This window comes from Carcharodon carcharias, chromosome 20, assembly GCF_017639515.1.
Source record: "Carcharodon carcharias isolate sCarCar2 chromosome 20, sCarCar2.pri, whole genome shotgun sequence".
Taxonomy (NCBI): domain Eukaryota; kingdom Metazoa; phylum Chordata; class Chondrichthyes; order Lamniformes; family Lamnidae; genus Carcharodon; species Carcharodon carcharias.
In genome coordinates, this window is record NC_054486.1 from 72712119 (window position 1) to 72736134 (window position 24016).

General features: G+C 40.4%; 1 protein-coding gene across 10 annotated transcripts in view; it reads right to left on the reverse strand.

Moving 5' to 3' along the window:
- Positions 1–24016, reverse strand: part of mark3a (MAP/microtubule affinity-regulating kinase 3a) — a 226615-nt gene that overhangs the window by 114955 nt on the left and 87644 nt on the right. For 9 of the 10 annotated variants that reach the window (XM_041213916.1, XM_041213914.1, XM_041213913.1 and 6 more), the window contains one exon: positions 273–321. The exons of the other annotated variant lie outside the window; for it this stretch is intronic. In XM_041213916.1, coding sequence (XP_041069850.1) covers positions 273–321 — 49 coding nt within the window. The remainder of the gene's footprint in view (positions 1–272; positions 322–24016) is intronic. 10 annotated transcript variants of the gene reach the window in all.

The window sequence follows — 24016 nt, forward strand, 5'->3', positions numbered from 1 at the left end:
GGACAGGAGTGACACTAGATGAAACCATAAATCCTTGTTGAACAGTTATATGCCTATTCAAGAATTCTACCTTAGACACAGGGCAGAGTATATTAGCTTATCATAGCTACACCAGAGAATACTAGCCCATTAGAGTTAGAGCAGAGAATATCAGCTCAGCAGATTTGAGGCAAAGTAGGTTTGCCCACCACTTTAAGAAAGAATGTCTCAACAGGAGAAAATTGTTTTATGCTCAATTTAGCCCTCAAAATCATGGAAAGAAAAGGACTTACCTATATTTGGATGGTTCAAACATTTCATTATTCTTACTTCCCTGAAAAGCTGCAAGAAAAAATAAACTGTGTTTAGAAGAGCATATTTTACTAATGAGCTTTGAGTCCTTAATATAGCCCTCTTTGATCATTTGATTTTATAACTTGTAATGCAATATAGAAGGATGCATTGTTGCAGCTTTAATGCTACAGTGGAGCCAGTTCAATTTTGTTACTCACCTCTCCCAGTGAAAATCCCTCTCTCTCCCTCCCATACCTCTTCCCCAAACCTAAGTAGTTGCTGAAAGAAAGCAAGATGCTTCTAAACCTTCATACTGCTAGCCTGTTGTGTCGGGGTATATGAAGGCAGGTTGGGATGACTCCTGCAAAGCATGACGCCACTGTACCAAATTAGACAGCCACTGAAGAAAAATAAAATCCTCCAATACAGTTGAATAAAATTTCTTAGTCATAGGATGATTGTGATAATAGTGTACAAACTTTAATTTCTTATAGTTCCACTCAAGTTGAACCATGACAATTTTTGGGGAACATGATTTCTCCCAAGGCACAGTGTCATCCAGAATCAGTTCATGGACGTATATTTTATGCATCCTAGTACAATGTATACACAGGCAAGAGTTAATGTTTTATTGGTGGCAATGTACATGTTGCAATGCCCTGCCATTTCTCACGAAGGTCGCTCAACAAGTCAAATTACCCTGGAGGACATTTCATCTTAACAAAATGTACATCCCTCAGGTCACTAATCCATTCACACAAGGCATTTGTCAAAAGGTTATTAATTACATTCAAAGCTGTGGCAATTCAGGGTAAAATATGGGAATGCAGAAGAAATTGGCTGAAGTATAGAAAATGCTAAGTACTTATTAGAGGAATTACGTCAGGATAGGAGGAAGCATCGCGTGAAATGCCCCATTCAACCATCATTTCTAATTTACGTAAATGTCTTGGATTCAGAAACTCAATATAAAGAGGTTAAATTTTCAGGTGGCATCAACTGGGAAAGGTAGTGATTCAGGGGAGGCAAATCAGAAACTACAAAATAAGCTGGATATTGGGTTAGTGACCAAAATAATGGCACATCAAATTTAATGCAAACAATTGTTCCAAATTCCAAGGCTGCCACAATTATAGCCAGTGACAATTTTTTGCCAGTTGGGCTACTTTGTGGAACTCTAATGGCAGAGCAGCAGAAATGCAACTGGAAAATTCCTAGGTCTACAACTATTTTTGAAGTCTGTATATGTACTGTACCTGTAGAGTGCATCTAAAGTAAAACAAAAAACTTGCTGCTGTAAGGGTTTTCTGCCACTGGAGGGAGCTCTAGAATTTATATAGCAGGGAGAAACCCAGTGATGCAGTACTGTATAATCAGCGACTTCAGTTCTGTGATTCATGGAATCTTAAAGCATAGGAGGACATTCAGCCAGAAATGCCTGTGCCAGCTCTTTGAAATGGCTGTCCAATTTTGTCCTATAATCTGGCTTTTTCCCACAATAACCCTATAAATTAGTTCTCTTCAAGGTCATGCCCCAATATCTCTAGAAATTTCTTTTGGAAACTGCTTCCACTACATTTTCAAGTAGTATGTTCCATTCAGATCACATAAACATTTACTGTGGAAAAAAAAATCTCATTTCCATTCAGTTCTTTTGCCAATTATTTTAAACCTATGGTCTTTGATTACTGATCCACATGCCTGAGGAAACAATTTCTCCCTGCTGGCTTATCAAAATCCCTCATAATTTTGAATACCTCGATTAGATCCTCCTTAACCTTCTCTGCTCTAAGGAGAATAAGCACAGCTTTGCCAATCTCTCCAGACAATTGAAGTCCCTTATTCCTAGTATTATCCTGGTAAACCTCTGCAGTATTTTCTTCAAGGCCTTTCTAAAGTTTGTCTTCAATGTCTCAATTTACAAAGCCAAATATTCCATACACATTCTTAACCACCTTATTGAATTTCCCTGCTGCTTTCAATGATTCGTGATTTATGTGCCCCAGGTCTCACTACTCTTGCATTTCCCCCAAATAGCACCATTTAGATTACACAGCCTCTCCAAGTACACCACTTCATACTTATCTGCATTAAACTTTATCTGTCACAAGTTTACCCATTTTTACCAGTCTATGTCCTCCTCAAGGTTGCTACCACTCTCTTCGCTATTTACTACATTGCCAGCTTTTGTATCAACCACAAACTTCAAAATTGTACTCTGTAAACCCAAGTTCAGCTGATTTAGTTAAAACAAGAAAAACACTTATCCTAATCTCAATCACTGGAGGACCACATTGCATACTTCTCTTTGCTCTGATAAATATCTGTTATTACTATTCTCTGCTTTCTATCCCTTAGCCAAATATGTGACATGCAATGTGCCACCATCGTTTTAATACCATGTGTTTCTATTTTACGAGTAAATCTGTTATGTGATACTTTTTAAAATGTCTTCACATCATCTAGTGCACTACCTTCATTAGCCCACACAGTGACTCTACATCAACTGAATTGCTACGGAATTTAGGGCCTGCTCTGGAGTTTTTCTCTAGCCATTTCTTTTTTTCTCTATCTTACCTTCCCTAGTTTCCCCATTGTAAGTGGGGACATTTAAACTAATGCCTGGTGTACTAGTTCTGAATGGTACAAGATGTCAAAAAGCTACTGCTCTCTATTGGCTGAAAGCTCCTTAACCCCCCATGCATTTCATACCTTGTACTATTCACCTTAAGTGTGAATATGCATGGGGATCACAGAACCCCACCAATCTCAGTTCCTTATTCAACTGTCTTTACAGAAGATTGGAGTTCAATTTAGCTGGCAAATGCATGGTGCAAATAGGGAAATTAGAAGACTAATATCACTTGACAATTTGTAATTGGATTAGCAGGTCAAAAAAAAATTTATATAAACAATGGGAATAATAGAAAGTACCGAGTGTCTACACCTGAAGCCTTATCATGATTTTTCAGATGCTGCTGAGTTGTTGTGTATTTCTAGTTTTCAGGAATCACGCATTAGTGAGCTTTAACTTAACCATTGCTGTTTCTAGAAGAAAAGCCAGACAAGATAGCTAGGCTTTAAATGGCAGTTATAATGACGTTTCAAAACTAAACTCCCAGGTTAACACTATTTTTGCATACTTTTGTGAAGTGATTGAGGTTCCAATGTTTCCAATCCCTGGATTGTTTTGCTGCCGAATTTAGTTGATGTCGCCTTTGAAATTTGTCTTGTTATGCCAATGAATATTTGGAGCCCAGAGTATAATCAAACACATCATAATGAAATAATTGATACCCTGCATTATCAAGTCCTGTACATGTATACTCACAAGTACACATATGCTCATAAGTACGTTTCCAATTGTTTGTAGCAAGTTAGAAAGAAAATAACAGCCATAAGGAGGTTTGGATACTTCATTGTCGGATGTGTCATACCATTTACTTTGAAAGGGAAGGCGCTGTGCTGCACCTAATTCTGGGGAATGAAGCCATACAGGTGGCTGAGGCGGTGGTGGGGGAGCATTTTAGTGATAGTGACCATAACATGGTACAATTTCAGCTTATTATGGACAAAGAAATAGACAAGTTGCAAAAAAATGTTTTGGACTGGGGGAGAGTGGATTTTAGTAAAATAAAGCAGAATCTCGCCAAGGTTGACTGGGAACAGCCACTTGTTGGGAAATCTACAGAAGAGCAGTGGGGGGCATTCAGAAAGGAAATGGGGAGGGTACAGACTCAACATGTTCCCTCTAGGGTGATAGGAAGGAGTAACAAGCCCAGAGAACCATGGATGACCAGAGATATTCAGGATACGATGAGGAGGAAAAGAGAGGCTTTTAGCAGGTATAAGGGGAGCAAATTTGCAGATGCATTAGTCAAGTACAGAAAGTGCAGGGTGGAGGTTAAGAAAGCATTTCGGAGAGCAAAGAGGGGATATGAGAGAGCTCTGGCTGGTAAAAGTAGGGAAAATCCCAAGATATTCCATAAGTACATCAATGAGAAGAGGATAACCAGGGAAAGAGCGGGCCCATTAGGGACCAAGGGGGCAACCTATGGGTGGAGCCAGAGGACATCGCTAGAGTGTTGAATGAACGCTTCACATCCGTCTTCACCCAAGAGAATGAGGATGAAGGTATGGAACTCAGGGAGAGAGACTGCGAGGTTCTTGAGCAAATTAATATGGGGAGTGACAAGGTATTGGAGGTAAAAGCAAAGATAAAAGCAAAAAGCTGCGGATATTGGAAATCCAAAACAAAAACAAAAGTACCTGGAAAAACTCAGCAGGTCTGACAGCATCTGTGGAGAGGAACACAGTTAATGTTTTGAGTCCGTATGACTCTTCAACAGAACTAAGGAAAAATAGAAAAGAGGTGAAATATAAGCTGGTTTGGGATGGTGGGGGGGGACAGGTAGAGCTGGATAGAGGGCCAGTGATAGCTGGAGATAACGAAAATATGTCATAGACAAAAGGACAAAGAGGTGTTGAAGGTGGTGATATTATCTAAGGAATGTGATAATAGGTGACATTAAGGGTAGAAAGCAGGATGAGCAAGGTACAGATAGCCCTAGTGGGGGTGGGGTGGTGGGGGAAGGGATCGAAATAGGCTAAAAGGTAGAGATAAAACAATGGATGGAAATACATTTAAAAATAACGGAAATAGGTGGGAAACGAAAAATCTATATAAATTATTGGAAAAAAGGGGGATCGGAAAGGGGGTGGGGATGGAGGAGAGAGTTCATGATCTGAAATTGTTGAACTCAATATTCAGTCCGGAAGGCTGTAAAGGTATTGGAGGTGTTGGCAGGCTTAAAAGTGGACAAATCTCCAGGTCCGGATGATTTGTGTCCCAGACTGCTGAGGGAGGCAAAGGAGGAGATTGCAGGGGCTCTGACCCAAATTTTTAATTCCTCTCTGACCACGGGGGAGGTGCCAGAGGACTAGAAAACAGCTAATGTGGTTCCGCTATTTAAGAAGGGTTGTAGAGATAAGCCAGGGAACTACAGGCCAGTGAGTCTCGTGTCAGTGGTGGGGAGACTATTGGAGAAAATTCTAAAGGAGAGAATCTATCCCCACTTGGAAAGGCAAGGTTTGATCAGGGATAGTCAGCATGGCTTTGTCAGAGGGAGGTCATGCCTAACAAATTTGTAAGAATTTTTTGAGGAGGTGACCAGGTGTGTAGATGAGGGTAGTGCAGTTGATGTAATTTATGTGGATTTCAGCAAAACCTTTGACAAGGTCCCACATGGGAAGCTTATAAAGAAAGTAAATGCACATGGAATACAGGGTAATTTGAAAAGGTGGATTCAAAATTGGTTTAGTTGTAGGAAACAGAGGGTGATGACAGAAGGCTGCTTTAGTGACTGGAAGCCAGTGTCCAGTGGCGTATCACAGGGATCTGTGCTAGTGCCCTATTATTCGTTATTTATATAAACGACATAGAGGACAATGTGGGGGTAGGCTTAGTAAGTTTGCGGATGACACAAAGATTGGCCGGGTGGTTAACAGTAAGGTTGAGTGTCTTGGGCTACAGGAAGGTATAGACGGGATGGTCAAATGGGTAGATAAGTGGCAGATGGAATTTAACCATGAAAAGTGTGAGGTGATACACTTTGGAAGGAATAATTTGACAAGGAAGTATTCAATGAATGGCATGGCACTAGGAAGTTCTGAGGAACAAAGGGACCTTGGCATATGTGTCCATAGATCTCTGAAGCCAGAGGGGCATGTTAGTAGGGTGGTGAAAAAGGCATACGGGACACTTGCCTTTATCAATCGAGGTATTGATTACAAAAGTAGGGAGGTCATGTTGGAGTTGTATAGAACCTTGGTGAGGCCACAGCTGGAGTACTGTGTGCAGTTCTGGTCACCACACTATAGGAAGGATGTGATTGCACGAGGGGGTGCATAGGAGATTCACTAGGATGTTGCCTGGGATGAAACATTTAAGTTATGAAGAGAGGTTGGATAGGCTTGGGTTGTTTTTGTTGGAGCAGAGAAAACTAAGGGGTGACCTGATCGAGGTGTACAAGATTATGAGGGGCATGGACAGGGTGGATAGGGAGCAGCTGTTCCCCTTGGTTGAGGGGTCAGTCACGAGGGGACACAAATTCAAGATGAGGGGCAGGAGGTTTAGGGGGGATGTGAAGCAAAACCTTTGTACCCAGAGGATGGTGACGGTCAGGAATGCCCTGCCTGGGAGGGTGGTGGAAGCGGGTTGCCTCCCATCCTTTAAAAAGTACCTGGATGAGCACTTGGCACGTCATAACATTCAAGACTATAGGCCAAGTGCTGGTAAATGGGATTAGGTAGATAGGTAAGATGTTTCTCACTTGTCGGTGCAGACTTGATAGGCCAAAAGGCCTCTTCTGCACTGTGTGATTCTGTGAAAGTATAGTCAATTACCCTAGTTGATGTGACAGAATGCACTCAACAATCCAGCTGACAGGAGGAAGGAAACGGGAACTGGGGTGCTTAACCCAACTCCTCAAATCCAAGCTCAACTACAATGAACTTCAATTCGAAGATCAGCAATCGAATTTTGTTCCAACATATTGTCAGGCTGGTTCAGGTTTTCAAGCTAAACACAACATTGAATCAAAGTGACCAATTAAGTAAGTTGAATAGAATAAAGGACAATTGATACTATTCACAGCTTCCCACCACTAACTTATAAATGGTAAAATAATGTGCCAAAAGTGTAAGCATTGAAACATTTGATCACAGCTTAAAACATTTCAATCTTTAAGGTTTTGAGTGTGTGCCTTTTTATGCTCGTCAGTTACTGCAATTCTTAATTTATAAATAGTTTTTTAAAAAAGTTTTGGCAATCAATTGCATTTTTTGAAGTTGGGTAATGAAGTCAGAATGCCCTGATTTGATAGGAATTGGTTTATAACACTAAAAACACGTTTGAACATTGAGGTCTATGCCTTTTAATGAGTCAAAGTAGTTTGTTGCACATTACTAAAACAAATCAAAGGGAGCTACTTAATGGTAAACTTTAAATACTTACTTATTAATTAATAATAACAACATAGGTAATAGAAGGAGTAGGCCATACAGCCCCTCGAGTCTGCTCTGCCATTCAGTAAGATCATGGCTGATCTGAGCTTGGCCTCAACTCCACTTTCCTGCCTGTTCCCAATAACCCTAGAGTCCTCTATTGTTCAAGAATCTGTCTATTTCCGCCTTGAATATATTCAATGACCCAGTCTGCCAGAGCATTCTAAAGACTCTTGACTCTCTAAGGGGAGAAAGTCCTCCTCATCTTGGTCTTAAATGACAACCCCTTGTTCTGAAACTGTGCCCTCTTGCTCTAGATTCTCCAATGAGGGGGAACATTCTCTCAGTTTCTACTGTCAAGTCCCCTCAGAATCATATGTGTCAAGAAGATCACCTCTCATTTTTCTAAACTCCAATGAGTACAGGCAGAATCTGCTCAACCTTTCTTCATGAGGCAATCCCTTCATTCCAGCAATCAACCTAGTGAATTTTATCTGAACTGCCTTCAATGCAAATATATCCCTCCTTAAATAAGGAGACCAAATGTGTGCTCAATGCTGTAGGCGTGATCTCATCAATGTCCTGTACAGTTGTAGCAAGGTTTCTATACTTCATCTCCCTTGCAATTAAGGCCAATATACCATTTGTCTTCCTAATTACTTGATGTACTTGCATTCTAACATTATGTGTAAGAGGACACCCAGATCCCTCTATACTGCAGCATTCTGTAGTCTCACTTCGTTTAAATAATATTTAGTAAAAAGAATACAAAAGCAAAAGTGGATATTGTTAAATTTTTGCCCACTCACTTACCTATCTAGGTCCCTTTCAGACCAGACACCTTGTGTCCTCACAACTTGCTTTCTTACCTAACTTTGTATCATCAGCAAATTCGACTAGGATATACTCGGTTCTTTCATCCAAGTCATTAATGTAGATCATAAATAGTTGAGCCCCAGCACTGATCTCTTTGTTATTCCACTAGTTACAGTTTGCTGACCTGAAAATGACCTATTTGTCCTGTTTCCTGTTAGATAGCCAATCCTCTATCCATGGCAATATATTACCCCCAACATCATAAGCTCTTATCTTGTGTAGTAGCCTTTTATGCAACACCTGTCAAATGCCTTTTGGAAATCCAAGCACACTACATCTACCATTTCCCCTTTATCCGCTCTGTTTTTTACATCCTCAAAGAACTCTAAAAATAAATTCGTCAAACACGATATTCCTTTCATTAGGCCATGTTGATTCTGCTAGACTGTATCATGATTTTCTATATGTCCTGCTACTATTTCATTAATAATGGATTCCTGCAGTTTCTTAATGACAGATGTTAGGCTAACTGGCCTATAGTTTCCGGCTTTCTGTCTCCTGCCTTTCTTGGATAGTGGCGTTACATTTGCAGTTTCCAATCCACTGGGACCTTTACTGAATCTAGTAAATTTTGGAAGATTATAATCAACGCAGCCACTATTGCTACAGCTGCTTCGTTTAAGACTCTAGGATGCAGGCCGACAGCTCCAGGAGACTTGTCAGCCTTTAACCCAATTAGTTTGCCTAGTACTTTTGCTCTAAGTTCCTCCATCCCTTTTGCCCCCAATTTTCTATTATGCTAATGTTTTTCATCTCTTTACCATCAAGCAAGTTACAAAATATTTATTCAAAATTTCTGCCATTTTCTTGTTTCCCATTAATTCCCAATCACATCCTCTAAGGGGCCAATGGGCAGAATTTTACACCGGCGGGATTTTACAGTCCCGCCAAAGTCAACGGGCCTTTGAATGGCTCGCCGCATTTTACAGTCCCACCTCCACCACAACAAGACTGTAAAATTCTACCTAATGTTTACTTTAGCTATTGTCTTCCATTTCATATACTTATACAAGCTCATACTCTGTTTTTATATTTATTTCTAGTTTAGTCTCAATCTATTTTAACTCTATTTTTGTTTAGTCATCCTTTGCTGGTTTCTAAAATGTTCTCAATCATCTGGCCTACCACTAAACATCACGATGCCTTTTCTTTCGATGTGTTACCTTCTTAACTTCCTTACTCAATCATGCAGGTTCATCCTTCTCATAGAGTCTTTCTCAATGGAATATAAATTTGTTGAGAATCATTAAATATCTCCCACTGCTTACCAACCGCCATACCTTTTGATCTATTTTCGCAGTCCACTTTAGCCAACTCTGTCTTCATGCCAATTGCCTTTAAGTCTAAGCCACTAGTTTCAGACCAGTTTCCAATACTCAAACTGGAGGTGAAATTCTATCATGTTATGATCACTCATCCCTAGAGGATCCTTTACTCTGAGATCATTAATTAATCCTGTCTCATTACACATTACCAGATCTAAAACAGTCTGTTCCCTGGTTAGTTTCAATGTGCAAGTCTAAGATTAGTGTTTCAAATGGCAGTGTCTCAAATAAGGGAGAATTTAAAGCATAAGTTCAGCACCATTTCTACTTGTGCTTTGATGCCATTTAGAATGTCCAAATATTTTGTTTCATTTATTATTTCATGGGATGTGGGCACTACTGGAAAGGCCAGCATTTGCTGCCCATACCTAATTGTCCTTGAACTGAATGGCTTGCTAAGTCATGTCAGAAGGCAGTTAAGCGTCAACCACATTACTGAGAGTCTGGGGACACACGTAGGCCAGATAAGGATGTGGACATTAGTGAAGCAGTTGGTTTTTACAACTATAATGATAGTTTTATGGCTACCATTACCGAGGTTAGGTTTCAATTCCAGATTTTATTAATTAAATCTAAAGTTCAACAGCTGTGGTCATTTATAAAATGTAGCATTGATAAACCAATGTCTTATGGTTCTGAGAGGCTTACTTAGGCTAGATACAATAGCCGGTGGAATAGTAGGCCTGTTGTCTCTCTGTAACTTGCATTGTCAGGGAAATAATACCACTGTTGCTGATCAGCATTTGGAGTTACACATAGTAACATGTTAACAGTGTAGGACAGATGACAACCTTTGGTTTATCTCACCTACTGACTCAAAGTCTCCCTTGGTACATTTCTAATAAGCTTGAATCCCATTTGCTGGTAACGGCTTCTATAATTCCTTCTTGAAACACATTAAGCTTTCTTGCTCCACTACCTGTCTATTATGATTTTGAAAATAGCAGGCCAAGGGGAGGAGATGAAGTACATTTGATTATTTGTTTAAATGGTATATAAAATCTTACTGAGTTTATTCAATTTAAGTAAAAAGCAATGTACATTATCGCTTCCCCTTGGCCTGCTATTTTCAATAATCATAACCCAAAGGTGTGCTATTGGACTATAGCTTTCTATCTCTATCCTTGTGCTGTCTCCTTCTGATTCCCATTTATTTGAATTTCACTCAGGCTCCTTGATACTACACTCAGTCAAATGCCTTGATTTCAAGGGCAGTCACACTCATCTCACTGCACCTCTTGAATTCAACTCTTATGTCCCTGTTTGACCAAGGCTGTGGTGAGATCTGAGGTGAATAGTCCTAAAGGACCCAAATTGCACATTACTGAGTAGGTTACTAGTAAGTGCTGCTTAATAGTGCTGCCAACAACACCTTCCTTTACTCTGCTGATGATTGGGAGTAGATTGATGGAGCTGTAATTAGCCAGATTGGATTTGTCCTGTTTTTTTGTGGACAGAGCATACCTGGGCAATTTTCCCCTTTGTTCAGCAGATGCTAAGTAGAACAGCTGTCTAGGAGCATGGCTAGATCAGGAGTCTGAAAGGTCTTCAGCACTACAGCTGGGATGTTGTTGGGACCCATTCATTGTCTTTGCTGTATCCAGTGCATTCAACAGTTTCCTCATATCATGTCGAGTGAACCAAATTGGCTGAAAACCGATCTTGGGCGACCTCAGGAGGAGGCAAAAGGGATCGTCCACTTGGGACTTCTGGCTGAAGGTGGCTGCAAACACTTCAGCCTTTGTTTTCCACTTATGCTGTCATTAAGAATGGGGATGTTCATGAAGTCTCCTTGTTAGTTGTTTAATTGCTTAAACTTCCACCTCTATAAAATATCGCCTGCCTCTGCCCTACCTCATCTAACAGTGAAATCCTAGTCTATGCTTTAGTCAACTCCAGACTTAACTATTCCAATATTCTCCTGGCTAGCCTTCCATCCTCCATATTATAAACTTAGTTCATCCAAAACTATGCTGACCATATCCTACCCAGCACCATTTCGTGTCCATGAGAAGTGGACATGAAATGGTACTGGATAGGATACCTTGCTGTCCTATATTGGCTCTTGGTCCCTGATTGCCAATTTATGATGATCAGCCCCATGAATACATTTCTTCAAGGCCTTATCCCTCCCTATCTGAGTAACCTTTATCAGTGTTACACATCCATCCTCCACCTCACTCCTGACCCTTTGACCAACCATCCCTTCTAGGTCCTTTACTTTGGAATTCCTATCATAAACTCTTCACATCATTCCACCTACTTCTCCTCCTTCAAGACCTTGCTTAAAAACCACCATCTATAATTTCCTTTGAGAAGGTGGTGGTGAGCTGCCTTCTTAAACTGCTGCAGTCCATGTGGTGCACTTACACCTACAGTGCTGTTAGGGAGGGATTTGGTTGACACACTACTGAGGGAGAGCTGCACTGTCGGTGGCGTTGTCTTTTGAATGAGACATTAAACCGAGACCAAACTGACTCAAAGGCAGAGAAAATTCTATCCCTTTATGTCACACAAAATGCTAAGCAATGATTTGCTGAGCTCTACCACGTGAATTTTGTTTCTTGAAAATGTTCAGCTCATTTTTTTAAACTATCCCCCATAGCTCTCCCAGTCATTAGTGTTCACCTTTTTCCTTTTCAGCGTTTAAAACAAAATAGATTAAACATAATCAAATTCTTCTTTAAAGGAAAAGAAGTTCAAAAGTATCGGTGACATTCTTCAATGGTACATCCCCAAAATAAATGGGTAACTTGAAAATTCAACAATACTGAGAATGCTGGTCAAGCTGAGGGAGGGAGTTCCAGAATTATGACTCAGTGACAGTGAAGGGATAGCGATGGAACTACGATGTGTGGGTAGAATGGGAACTTGCAGCTGGTGGTGTTTCCATGTATCTGTTGCCCTTATGGTTCTAGATGGTAGAGGTCGTGGGTTTGGAAGATGTTATCGAAGAAGGCTCAGTGAGTTGCTGCAGTGGCATCTTGTAGGTAGTACACACTGCTGTCACTGTGCGCCTGAATGGAGGGAGTGAATGTTTAACGTGATAGATCTGGTGCCAATCAAGTTGGCTGCTTTGTCCTGGATGATGGCATCTTTCCTGAGTGTTGTTGGAGCTGCATAAGTAGTTATTACAATGTTTTTTAATTTTGAAGACTTGAACTTGCTTATGTACATCATATTATCAGTGTCTGAACACGCTACACTAGGTATTCCAACCACGTGCCTTGATTTGTCCTTTGGCACTGGAGACCCATCCATCCATCAGTTTTCCCCCACTTAAGATACCAAGCTGATACCAGACTCAGTTCCATCATGGGTTACATTTTGTAAACATTTTGGAATTTTTAAACCCTGAAAAATTACATATTTTGAATTCACAATCAGCATGAAGATCCATGACAAGGGTTAGTTTCTCTGCTCCCCAGCACTGTAAAATAATTCTAGCCGGCAAATCTCCTTCCCCTCAAAAATTATTGGTATATTATGTATGCTGGCGTATTCTCCCTTCTGATTTTAGTAACAATCATTTAACGCAACAATTCAGTAAAATGTTCTGCTCAGAAGCAAGCGTTTTAAATATTAAAAGGTTATCTTAGTTAAAATTTCTGCTGGACACGTGTATTATGTTTGAGGAAAACTGGGAAACTTCTTTTCACTCCTGCTATGGGAATAACTGTGCACATTTACGAGATATAGTGCACATGCACTAGTCAAGTCAGTGCAGAAACCAGCAGTGGAGACACCCTGCATGTAAAATTAATACAAGTCAACTGCAAATTAGGAGGTCTGTCCTGAGACATAAAATGCAGATTTTACATTATAAGACTAGAGGGATTTTATTAGAACAAGACTGAAAATCTGAGGCAGAACCTTGCTAGGAGTAAAATTCTAACCTTCGCTTTAAATAACATACAGCCATGGTTAGTGTTTAAAAGTACACGCATTCCGTAAAGAACATGACTCAGTAATGACTATGAACTGGTAAATGCAGTGTTAACAGAATTAAGAATTTTCACTGGAAACAGCAGAATCCACTCAACAATAAAACTCTTTACAGAAACTGTGTAAACGACTTTTTCATTGACGCACTTACACAACTGGAACAGCAGCCTCTATTCCCCCTGTTTAAAAATTTTTTCCTCAAGACAACCACAGTATTAAAAACTCTGATAGTGTGAAACAGGAACTGCATTGTGCAATATGTAGGTGATGCAATTACACTATTGGATTTCATATTTGTTTCAGCTTGACCAGCATTTTCAGTATTGTTGAATTTTCAAGTTACCCATTTATTTTGGGGATGTACCATTGAAGAATGTCACCGTTATTTTTGTACTTTTTTTCCTTTAAAGAAGATTTTGATTATGTTTAACCTATTTTGTTTCAAACGCTGAAAAGGAAAAAGGTGAACACTAATGACTGGGAGAGCTACGGGAGATAGTTAAAAAAATGAGCTAAATATTTGCAAGAAACAAAACTCACACGTGGTAGAGCTCAGCAAATCATTGCTTACCTTTTTGTGTGACATAAAGGGATAGAATTTTTCTCTTTGCCTTTGAGTCAGTTTGGTCTTGGTTGAATGTCTCATTCAAAAGACAACGCCACTGACAGTGCAGCTCCCCCTCAGTAATGTGTCAACCTTGATTTTTGTACCCAGCAAGTAGCATGGATCAGTGTTGTCCAATAGGATTTAATTGCTTGCCAAACTTGAGGCAATCAAGTCACCATATTCACCACATGATACAAAATATATGCAATATTAATAAAACAAATATGCAATCTTTTGAAAACAGGTTTGAGGTTTTAAACTGTCAGCAATCAGGGCCAATGCAGACACAGCCAGAGTCAGGAGAAAAACTTCAAAAGGGTTTTGCAATCCAACTGTTCATCAAAGCAAGCCTGCTGCATACACTCTCAAAGGGTGGTGACAATCTATTACGTGAAGTATGTGTTTCTGGAATGTGCCTTTGCAAAGACGGTCTGGAGAGAAACGAGGTGTTTTTGTCGAGGTTCAACCTGAGCAGCTCCGTGACGCAGGACTCTGCTCAATGGGCTGTTCCCAAAGACGCACACTGAGATAAACAACAACAGTGGCTGGAGGATCATCAATTCAGTAAAAGATGCTCTTTGGTCTGCCAGAAACTTGCTGGTCTGCCAGTACAAGAGTGACCCTTGAATGACTGTTGCAGACAGGCATATTCCGAAGTCCGGGACTATGTGCTGAGAAACACACAAAAGCTTGGGGCAGCCACCACTGAGGTGCACTGAATGAAGGCCACTATCTAAGGTCTTTCAGCTATTGTACACTGAGGGGCTGGAAACTGCGTAGAATTCCTTAGGCTGTATGCCTGACATGGAATGTATAATATGAATATCCAAAGTATTGAAATTGTATGGAAACACCTCAAGTGGGATATGCTTTATGGAGAAAACTTGAATTCTATTGCACTTTCTGTATTTCTTAATTTGAAATGTTTTGCCCTTGGACCATGACATGGAATGTATATTGGTGCTTGACGTGGAATATATATTGTAAATATCAAGAGTATTGCAATTGTATTGAGGTACCACAGAGTGGAACATGCTGTATGGAGAAAAGGTGAATTTTATTGCACTGTAATATTCAATTTGAAATGTTTTGACATGTGCATTTACAAACGTTATGAATAAAGAAATTTTTTGGAAAAAAAGTTCTGTTTCTGATAGTGTTCTCCAGTTTATTAAAAAAAACATTTCTTCAAGAGTAAACTGTTTCTATTTATCAGAATTTATATAAAAGAAAGAAAGACTTGCATTTATATAGCACTTCTCTCAACCACCAGACTTCTCAAAGTGCTTCACAGCTATGGAGTACTTTTGAAGTGTAGTCATTGCTGTAATATAGGAAATGTGGCAGCTAATATGCGCTCAGCAAACTTCCACAAAAAGTAATGTGATAATGACCAGCTAATCTGTTTTTGTGATTTTGATGGAGGAATAAATACTGGCCAGGACACCTAGGATAACTCCTCTGCTCTTATTTGAAATAGTGCCATGGGATCTTTTACATCCACCAAAGCAGGCAGATGGGGCCTCAGTTTAATGTCTCATTCAAAATTGACAGTGCAGCTCTCCCTCAGTGGTGTGTTTGCCTTGATTTTTGTACTCAAGCCCTGGATTAACCTAGAACTTTTTAACTTAGAACTGAGAGTGCTACCAACTAAACCATGGTTGATGTTGTGTAGGAAGAGTGTCAGGGAACGAGAAGAATCAACAAATCTCTATGTATTGGCCTCTGCACTCTGACTCGTGCCTTGTTTACACTCTGTCCCATGGCGTTTCTGAACATAGCGTTTGGACCTTTAATAGGCCTTTGGCTCATGGTAAACTACCTAATGTCACTCATTTTACACCAAAAGAAGCCTACTCTTTTCAATGCTTGATTCAACATTTCTATCAAGATAAAGGCTGAACACATTTGGATGTTGCTCCAATGCCTCAGCTTGCCACAATTTCAGCCCTAATTGGCAGCCATGCAGCACTGTCTCTCAACTGTTTCATGAAAAACTTCCATTTACCAACTAAACAAATCCAAATTCTTCAGTTTGCATTCCCTGTGTCACTAGATTCCCCAAGAAAGTTTCAACAGCAATTTGACTGCTGTCACACTGAAGGCTGGCCCTGCTTTCACAGTGTTTTACACAACAGTCCCATAGATCTAAATATTGCTGAAAAATGAGACATGTCGAAGCTTTTCATCTTGCACTCATTAGGATAATTTGCAAGAATACCAATATAGGGGAAAACAACAATTTATACTGCCTGAGAAGAGTGTGCTTATTGGTTGCAAGTAGACTTTGATTGGTGGAGGCAATGCAATGGAGAATGCACCAGTGATGGTGACTGACAGTTAACTGCCAAGCATTGTTTGGCCCTGATTGGTCAAGGCATCACAGGCAGAATGTGTACACATGTTCTTTCTGTCTGCAAAGAACAGGGTCCTGTGTATTAATATCTGTAGCTTCTGGTATACGGAAATGCGCCACACTGCAAGCCTGACTGACAATCTTAAATTGGTTGCCAACATCATTTTTAGTACACAGGATTATTTAGTAAATAACGTCCAATTGCGGAATCACATCTAATGTTGGATACCGTGTTTAGAGTTTTGAAAGCATGGGCTGGTCACGTATGGTCTGTACCTCGACTGTTGCGAACAGTGGAAGGAACATGCTGCTCGATATGATACGGCAGACTTTGGGACATATGGCCTACATACCTAGCATCACACCAAGCACTGAAATTCATTTACCACATTACTCATTTGTGAGATAGGCAGAACGTCTTTTTGGCTTGATGGCAGCATCCTGTTAGTGGCAAATACCACTCATGTTGCTCTGCATAGTAGCAGTGTGAAACAGCTAGCTTCACCTGTTGCTCAAATTTTTGAGATACCTTGCCCTTCCAAGGTAATCTGAGGTAGACTGGGCACTTTTCAGGGCTGAAAGTGACAGCCTTAAGCCCATTCATGAGTTTGTGTGATATACAGTGCGAAATGATCTGATCAGCAGTCATTATCCCGCAGGATGCCTTTGATGTGCCCTATTTCAGCATCAAGATTGCACGGTGAACAAATGACTCGGGCCCTATTTACAAGGTTGCCGATAAGCTGAATTACACTGACAGCCAATTTAAGATTGTCAGGCTCACAATGTGGCACAATTGCGTGTACTGGAAGCTAATAGCTCAAAATTGGGCATCCATGGGGCACTGGGCTACCAGCAGCAGCAGAACTGTATTCAATCACAATCTGTAAGACTTAGGGTTCAACTCATCCCTCACGCAACCATTAGCATCAAACCAGGGGTTTAACCCTGGAATAATGGAAAACATGCCAGGAGCAGCACCAAACATGGTTGTCGGGCGCCAATCATCTCAGCCCTAGGACAGCACGGCAGGAGTTCTTCAGGGTGGTCTCCTGGGCTCAGCCATCTTCAGCTGCTTCATCAATGATCCACTCTCCATTATAAGGTCAGAAATGGGGATATTTGCTGATGAATGCATTGTGTTCAGTACCACTCTCAACTCCTCAAGATACCGAAGTAGTCCATGTCTACAGGCAGCAAGACCTGGGCAACATTTAGGCTTGAGCTGAAAAGTGGCAAGTAACATTTGTGCCTCACAAATGTCAGGCAATGACCATTTCCAAGAAGAGAAAATCTAATCATTTCCCTTTGACATCAACAGCATTACCTTTACCAAATACTCCACCATCAATATCCTTGGGAATACCATTGACCAGACACTGAACTGGACCAGCCACACAAATACTGTGGCTACAAGAGTAGGTCAGAGGCTGGGAACTCTATGGTAAGTGACTCAACATCTGATTCCCCAAAGCCTGTCTACCATCTACAAGGCACAAGTCAGGTACATGATAGAATATTCTCCACTTGCCTGGATGAATGCAGTTTCAACAAATCTCAAGAAGCTTAATACAGTCCAGGACAAAGCAGCCAGTTCGACTGACACCCCACCCACCACCTTAGACATTCACTCCCTCCATTACTGGGGCACAGAGGCATCAGTGTGTACCATATCCAAAGTGTACTGCAGTAACTTGCCAAGCCTCCTTCAAAAACACCTTCCAAGCCAGCGAGCGACTCCCTCAGCACATCATCCAATCACACATCAGGTTGTACATGTAGGCTGGCTTACCCTACTCTAGCTGACCACCATCACCTCCCTTAATCCCTCCATTCTGATTTATCACTGTTTGTCTTGCAGCCAGTCCTGGACAAGTAGAAATTTCTACCAACTGGACTTGGAAAGATTGAAGCTATTGACTTCAGGTCACGCCACAAACTTTGTTCCTTAGCCACCAACTCCATCACTCACCCTGGTCACTGTGGCTGAACTAGACTGTTTGCAACCTCAACTTCCTACCTGACCCCAAGATGAGGTAACAATCATATACCTGCTCCATCATCAGGACTGCCTACTTCCACTTTCGTAACATTGCTCTTCCCTGTCCATGCCTCAAGTAATCTGCTGTTGAAGGCCTCATCTATGCCTCTGTGACTTCTAGACTTGACCATCCCAGTGCTCTCCTAGTGAACCTCTCATCTTCCTCCCTTCATAAACTTGAACTCATCCAAAACTCTGCTACCTGCATACTTACTAGCACCGTCCAATTCACCCATCAACCCTCTGTTTGCTGACCTGCTCCTGAATTCCAGTCAAGCAATATTGATTTAAATTTCACATCCTTGTTTTCAGACTCCTCCATAGTCTGAACCCTCCTCCAGCCTACAATCCTCAGAAATCTCTGCCCTACTTCAATTCTGGCCCCTTGTGCATCCCCAATTTTAACTGCACCACAACTGGCTGCTCTGTCTTCAGCTGCCTGGGCCTCAAAGACTCCAGCAGTCCTCCTCCACATCTGTCTGCCTCTGCACCTCTCTCTGCTCCTTTAACACACTTCTTAAAACCTACCTCTTCCCTGTCTTAATATCTCCTGTGGCTCAGTGTCTTATTTTGTTCTATAATACTCCTGTGCATTGCCTTGAGATTACTTGCGACATTAAAGGTGCTTTATAAATGCAAGTTGTTGTTGTCTTAATAGATCCTATCTTAACCATTTCTGTTAAAGTGAATGTAAGTCCTAATTTTTCCAAGTTCCATTACAATTGTATCATCACATGCCTTCTATGATCCTAATGAATCAACAGTGCACGTTTTCCATGGTAGTAATATCCTCTGTACAATGAGATCTCCAAAACTACACAGTACTCCAACCTGTGGCATAGTTGGACTGAGAATTTTACTGGCATACATAATCCACCCCCTCCAAGGGCTTTTCTCTAACAGGAATATAGGATGGTTGACAGCTACAGACCTCATCCCAACTCTAATTAGTACAACTTCATAAATCAGCCAACAGTGATGAAATTTGGATTTGACTATCAGAGAGTGGAAAAATTGAAATATTTTCCCTCTTGCTGCAACATTTTCATTGGTCTACAATTCTACTATCTGTTTAAGGGGTCCAGTTTCCGCAATGTAAATGTAGCAAACATTGTGAGGCCTAAGCCATAATGGTGCCAAATGTAAAAATGCCGACATATACACTGATTAAAAACTAATCGAACAAAACAGACCTGCAACAGTTGGTCTCTGGACTTAACCAGAAAGTTGTGGGTTTTGGGTTAAGACTCAAAAAGCTTAATTATTTAAAGCTATCATTTTAGGCTCACATGCAGTTCCAGGTAAATTTCCCAGAGTGGTTAAAATTAACTTCTACAGCTTAAAGTTAAACATCCAACACATTCTTTTATACATAGAAATCTTTTATCATTAAAATTGATTAGGAATTATTAACGAACAGTACCCAAGCTATTTAGAATTAGAATAAACTGCAACTGCGAATGTGGAGGAAATATCAAGATTAACAGAAAGGGTGGAGGTTGTGGTTAAAGAATGTTGCTGTACCACAGCTTTGTTCTGTGACTTGCATTACCAATGTGTTGCCTCAGTGAAGCCCAGACAAGGTTTCTAAACACTTTTAAACACATTTTTAATTAGGATAATATAATTGAGTGAAGAATATAGATTAAAAGCACCTTCAGAGGAAAAGTAAACACTTTATACAGACATACCGAGGTTGAATAGTTAAACCATGCATAATTAAGCCTAAATTTATATTTTAGACATTACCGCTGCTTTAAGTAAATCATGTCAAAAAGTGCAATGGTTGTAATTTGCTCTTTGTTAAAAAGTGATAAAAACAGCACTACAGGAACTTTAAGTAGCTTTCAAATGTTCAGAATTAGGAGCATAGCATTATGATCTAGTAACTTAAATTCCAAATATCTATATGCCAAACAAAGTTCAGCAAAAAAGGAAAATAGCATTTTGAAACAAACTGAAAGGCCTTTGTGGCTAGAAATATCTGCACGAGGTTAAGCTAGACTTCCGCAGAAACTACCCCCAACTCAAGTACAGTAAAGCACATTTAAAATTAATTTGGGCATCAGCAGAATATTTTTCATTTGCAGAATCTGCATCCATCTACTGCAATATGAATAGGATCAATAAAGATCCATTCTAATTCAACAAATGATCAAACTATTTAGACTACAATTTTAGTCCAAATTAGTACTCAAAATTGTTGGGCTGGGGAATAATTAGATAAGGAAGGTAGATGCTAGTTTGCATGGAGTACATGAAAAACTGAAATATGAAATTATACTTAAGCAAAAAAGAAACCACTGGAAATACACCAATATGATATAGTGACTATATATGCTTCCTGAATCAAAAATAAATAATAATTTTATTCTTGGAAATTTTAAATCAGATTCACACAGGCAATTTTTTTACAAATCACCTTATAAGATCACAGTTTTTGACAAGAATAAACTTGGTTTAGCACTGACATTATCAGCATCAGAGATAATGAGACAAATTGAAAGCAGAGCCAAAAACATTAGTACTGGAACTCCGAAGATTCTGAGGACAATTTTACAGTGCAGCGGCAGCGAGGCACCAGCATTTGGAGTGGAACTCAAATCCTGCAGGGTTTCATCCCAGTTTGAACAGTCAAAGATTCTGATGCTCCCATGGGCAAGTCTTAATTCGCCTGCGTACAAATGTTTCGATGTGTTATAATTCAATGTGTATGACAGAAATACATTGAACAGCTTATTTATTAGCTCATTTATGACCTAAGCAATGCTGGGCACCAGAGATGCCCAACTCCCTGACTTTCAGTGTTAGGGCTGTTGGATGGTTTGGGAGGTGGAGAGGGATATTATATACTTTCAAATTATATTTTATTTAATTTTTTGTGAAGCAAATATTCTGCCCACTCCAGTGAATTAAAGGTATGTATTATCCATTTTAAAATCAACAAAATATTTTTTGACCAACCAACTGTGGTTGACAGGGCCCTCAATCATGTCCAACCCATCTCCCGCGCCTCTGCCCTCACACCTTCTAGGGGCCCCCTTGTCCTCACTTTTCACCCCACCAGCCTCCGCATTCAAAGGATCATCTTCCGCCATTTCTGCTAACTACAATATAATGCCACCACCAAACACATATCTTCCCTTTACCACCCCCCCCCACCCCCCCACCCGCATTCTGTAGGGGCCATTCCCTCTGGGGCACACTGGTCCACTCCTCCATCACCCCAACACCTCATCCCCCTCCCATGGCACCTTCCCATGCAATCGCAGTAAGTGCAACACCTGCCCCATTACCTCCTCTCTCCTCACTGTCCAAGAGCCCAAACATTCCTTTCAGGTGAAGCAACACTTGATTTGCGCCTCCTTCAATTTGGTCTACTGCATTCACTGCTCCCAATGTGGTCTCCTTTACATTGGAGAGACCAAACATAGACTGGGTAACCGCTTTGCAGAATACCTTTGGTCTGTCCACAAGCATAACTCAGACCTTCCTGTCGCTTGCCATTTCAACAAACCATCCTGCTCTCATGTCCACATGACCATCCTTGGCCTGCTACAATGTTCCAGTGAAGCCCAAAGCAAACTGGAGGTATAGCACTTCATCTTCCGATTAGGCACTTTACAGCCTTCCGGACTTAACTTTGAGTTCAACAACTTCAGTCCATGAACTCTCTCCTCCATTCTCACTCCTTTCTTCAATATTCATTTTTATTTCTTAATTTTTAATCAACTTATTTTTATTTATTTTCACTTCTATTCATTTGTTTTATCCCCTCCTTTTAATCTATTTTTGAACTTTTTTCCCACCACAATGCCCTCCTCCCACCCAGCCCCACAAGGGCCATCTGTCACTTGTTCATGTTGTTCTTTCCAGAGTGCTTACCCTTGTCCTGCTATTATCATATTCTGCTTTCTTACCTTAATGCCACTATCAGCACCTCCTTTAGCCCATATCACTACCATTAACATCCCCTTTGTCCTTTTGTTCATGACATCTTTGTCAATCTCTCCTTTGTCCCCACCTATCGGCCTTCAATCCAGCTTCACCTGCTCCACTCCCCTTAAACAGTGTAAATTTCATCACATTTTTATTTCTCTTTAGCTCTGAAGTCACACGGACTCGAAATATTAACTGTTTTTCTCTCCACGGACGCTGTTAGACCTGCTGAGTTTTTCCAGCATTTTCCGATTTTGTTAAAGTATTTTTTGAAACTGATTTTTAAATTTTGATCAATTTAATTCTAAAAATGGGCTGCTTGAGCCAGAGGGATGAACATACATACTATGGATTGACCAACTGCCCAAATATAGTGCTGTGAAACAAGGAAGGTTGGTGAAATAGAGCCAGTTGATTAACATCACACGTATCCATACAGGATTAAATTTGCTCCTGTTAACTACACAGAAGAGTTAAGTGTACAGCAGGTCAAGAGATTTTGTATGGAACTAATTCTCTCACTTTTAAACATAAAAAGGGTCAATTTAATAAAGGTGAGTGTTGTCACAAAGCAAATTCAGCAAAGGTTTAATACTTCATGGCTTTAAGATACACATAACCTTCAATTGAAAAATTCTAATAAATATATATAAAATCTTCAAAACAAGAGTGACTGCATGTTAGACATAATTATCTAGCTGTGATATACTTTGGAATTTTGGAGGATGTGAAAAGTGCAATATGAATCTAGGTTATTTCTATGAAAAACAATCCAATAGTATCTATCCAATTTTAGGATACAGTAATCATCTAGAGAGTTTAATATTCCAATAGAAAATATTTTTTCATTTGATGTTATATTTTTTATATTAACCTCAATACAAATTATTGCTGAACACAATTTATTAAATGTAGTTAGTAGCTTAGTGAAGTTTCAACATGCAAGGAGCATGTTGATCAATAAAAGTCAACACAATGGCACATTATACCTAAACAGGATAAAAATGGAAGATACCCACTGCCAATTCCCCAACACCAAGGGCAGGATTTTCCCTGCGGACATCTGAACCCCATCATCAGACTGAAATGTGCACATTATAGAATATAGTCATTCAATGTGATTTTCCCCAGAGTAGCTAATTGAGGATGGCAACCAGGCTTTTGAAGCTGGTGGGCTAGGCGTCTTCCAGCTTAAAAAGGAGCAGCAGGCTGGCATGGCAGGTTAAGTATGAGAGAGAACACTTCAAAACAGAGGTGCCTTCTCTATCGCTTTTGAATTTAGATCAAAAATGGCTTTACAGCCTGACCTATGATGTTGAGATGTCAATCCCAGCTGACCTCATTTAATTGGGCTCAATAGGCCCTTAACGAGCAAAGTCGCTTCTCGCCTTGTGCGGGTGGTTGTGTGTGTGTGTGTGTGTGTGTGTGTGTGTGTGTGTGTGTGTGTGTGTGTGTGTGTGGGGGGGGGGGGGGGGGTGGTGCGGTAAGTGAGTGCTAGCTCTACTCCTTATCCCATCCTGCCTCTGTGAAAATAGCCTGGGGTGGGTAAAACCAGAGAATCAGCATGCCATCCGGCTGCACTATTTCTAGCACCCACCCATTGAAGCCCTGTGTCTACCATTACCAGGCTACTCGAGAAGGGTTTTTTC